Here is a 3,026-nt window from a genome sequence, read left to right as displayed (position 1 = left end):
ACACCGAGGGTTGGTGTCAACAGAATTCTTGGTTTTGTTACCAAGTTGCTAAGAGTGTACTTCATGAGTACACTCTAAATAAAAATGAGTAAAATTGACCCAACATTGGTCAAATTTCACACAAGTTTGGACAAAATTTGCAAAACGTTGGACAAATTTTACCTTTTGGTTATGTCATCCTCATTTCTGCCCAACCTTGTGTAAATTTTACTCATTTTTACTGTATTGTGCCATAAACGGACGGACAGATTTCCGGGTAGTTCACATAAAGTAGATTCTACTAAACACGGGTATAAAGTCAGACGATTGAATGTCCAGTATTACATTCTTACTTGTGCGGTCTTACCATCTACACCGAAAATGTTGTGCATATTTTTTCATTGTAGGACTGGTCCTTCAATTGACCCATGGCCATGGTATGTAAGCTGGCTTAAATTTTCCGAAATAAAAATATAATTGCTCAGTATAAGACTAATTAAGGTTAGGAATATATCGACATATGTAAATTAAGGGGACAGTACACATAATTAAAATTATTAAATTAGTAATTATTTAGAATTAGCAAATAACTAGCCTGTCTTAATTTTTGATTAAGTTAGGTTAGCACAAAAATTTTCTCTTATTGGGCAATACTTAACGAATTAGTAACTGGTTTACTAACTTATTTTAGCACTGGCCACGCAATCCGGAGCAGAGCAACAGTTGAATGATATCAGCCCGCTAATTGTTGGCGGGACTGATGCCGCCGACGGAGAGTTCCCCTACATGGTTTCCATTCGTTTGGGGAGCATCCATTTTTGTGGTGGGACCCTCATTTCTGCCTGGACTGTTCTAACTTCCGCGTAAAACAGGATAAATGTTTCTTATGGAATTAAGTGTGATGAATCATGTTTTTAAAATTTTTAGTTGGTGTTTGGAAGGAAGAACTGCAGATTGGGTGACAGTACTTGCCGGATCAAATTCGATCACCACTGGTGGTGTTGTGAGACCAGCTTCGGAATTTGTTATTCACATTGGATGGAATAACGTAACTAGGGTCAATGACATCGCACTAATTAAGGTGTTTCTTCTATACTGAGCTACACTTACGTAATTATTTAGTGAGCAGCATTCCCGGGATACAGGTTGGAATTGTGTCGTACTGGACACCCAATGAATGTGCCCTAGGTACCCCGATGCAGAACCCATTGCTTATTATTTGCATGCTTATTTAGTTTATGAGCTAGAAATAATTTTTTGTCTTTGGACCTTCATTCAGGGCAACCAGTGGTTAATATTCGACTAACGGAATATCGATTATGGATTCTGGCTAATATTTTGCAGTAAGACGGTCGCATTGTTTAACTATGTAAATATGTGCAGGATTGAAGGACTCTTGTTATTGTCCGATACAAAATTTTATTTTAAACTTTTCGAACTTCTGAAGTAGTTCGTAAGCACTTCGTATGGAAAGTATTTGTAAATTTGGATTACATTTTGTTGAGGTGTTCATATCCTTCTACACAAATAAATTGGCGTACTGTACAAGCAATCATTATGGTGCAAATAAACTTCGTTAATATGCAAAGATGTCACCAAATTCAATTTCTCTGAGAAAAAATAAGAAATCATCTAAGAATAAGAATAAAAATAAGAAATCTCACCTTGCGTACATATGTAGCATCGAGAGAAATGGACGTGTATTTTTAACCAACAATAGAAAAAAAGTCTGACCAAAAAGTTTGATCACATTTCATCATTTTATACCTAATAGGTATGTATACGTAACTAATGAAAATTATTGAAAAATCGCTTAAAAATCCCCATTTCTTCCTTTTTGTACGCCGGAAGGTGGTTGAATACAGAAACTTGCATACACATGTACCTACATATGTACACATCACTTACTTACTGTGGATGAAGTTCTAACCCTGCAGACTTATTACACCGCTTTGTAGCATTAATTTCACGACGTCACCGGTCAAAAAAATTTTTTCCTCCAAACTGGTCCAAAATAAAAGTCTAGCATGGGAATAGTATAGAAAAATTATTTTTAGCGTTCTATGACCCCTGGGTCATGAATTAAGGGCCCCTGAAGGGTCAAATAGCGTTCCCTGATAACCCCATGCAAATGGGGTATCAAATTAATCCCCTGGACCAGGGGAACCAGAAAAATATTTTTATAAATTTTTATGACCCTTGAGTCGTGAACTAGGAGCCCTTGAAGGGTTAAATATCATTCCCTCACAACTAAAGGCAAGTGGGGTATCAAATTAATCCCCTGGACAAGGGGAACCCAAAAAATATTTTTCTGGATTTTTTTGACCCTCAGGTCAAGAGTTAAGGGCCCCGAAGGGTCAAAATAGTAACCATGGTAACCCCATGCAAGTGGGGTATCAAATTAATCCCCTGGCAAAGGGCAAGCATAAAAATATTTTCCTGAATTTTTTGACCTATAGGTCAAGAGTTAAGGGTCCCTGAAGGGTCAACATAGTAACCATGGTAACTAAGGTGAATGGGGTATCAAATTAATCCCCTGGACCAGGGGAATCAGGAAAATATTTTTATGCTTGCCCTTTGCCAGGGGATTAATTTGATACCCCACTTGCATGGGGTTACCATGGTTACTATTTTGACCCTTCGGGGCCCTTAACTCTTGACCTGAGGGTCAAAAAAATCCAGAAAAATATTTTTTGGGTTCCCCTTGTCCAGGGGATTAATTTGATACCCCACTTGCCTTTAGTTGTGAGGGAATGATATTTAACCCTTCAAGGGCTCCTAGTTCACGACTCAAGGGTCATAAAAATTTATAAAAATATTTTTCTGGTTCCCCTGGTCCAGGGGATTAATTTGATACCCCATTTGCATGGGGTTATCAGGGAACGCTATTTGACCCTTCAGGGGCCCTTAATTCATGACCCAGGGGTCATAGAACGCTAAAAATAATTTTTCTATACTATTCCCATGCTAGACTTTTATTTTGGACCAGTTTGGAGGAAAAAATTTTTTTGACCGGTGACGTCGTGAAATTAATGCTACAAAGCGGT

At 37.8% G+C, this 3,026-nt stretch overlaps 1 protein-coding gene across 1 annotated transcript; it reads left to right on the top strand.

The window, feature by feature from the left end:
• Window positions 1–310: 310 nt before the first annotated feature.
• On the top strand, window positions 311–1,531 carry LOC110854916 (chymotrypsin-2-like). Its single transcript, XM_035855584.1, has 5 exons — window positions 311–416; window positions 671–842; window positions 907–1,060; window positions 1,125–1,167; window positions 1,259–1,531. The coding sequence occupies exons 1-5, from the start codon at window positions 311–313 to the stop codon at window positions 1,324–1,326; spliced, it is 543 nt and encodes a 180-aa protein (XP_035711477.1). The 3' UTR covers window positions 1,327–1,531.
• The last annotated feature ends 1,495 nt before the right edge of the window (window positions 1,532–3,026 follow it).

Source organism: Folsomia candida, unplaced genomic scaffold (genome assembly GCF_002217175.1).
Source record: "Folsomia candida strain VU population unplaced genomic scaffold, ASM221717v1 Fcan01_Sc011, whole genome shotgun sequence".
In the NCBI taxonomy this organism is placed as follows: Eukaryota; Metazoa; Arthropoda; class Collembola; order Entomobryomorpha; family Isotomidae; genus Folsomia; species Folsomia candida.
Note: the sequence above shows the minus strand (reverse complement) of the source record. Positions and strands in the feature narration are given on the sequence as shown.

What these genes read in the sequence shown, in the direction of transcription:
- LOC110854916 (XM_035855584.1), top strand. Translation starts at nt 311, where the DNA reads ATGTCCAGTATTACATTCTTACTTGTGCGGTCTTACCATCTACACCGA. An exon ending in TCAATTGACCCATGGCCATG is followed by an intron (nt 417 to 670) that starts GTATGTAAGCTG and finishes AACTTATTTTAG; the next exon opens with CACTGGCCACGCAATCCGGA. An exon ending in ATGACATCGCACTAATTAAG is followed by an intron (nt 1,061 to 1,124) that starts GTGTTTCTTCTA and finishes CCCGGGATACAG; the next exon opens with GTTGGAATTGTGTCGTACTG.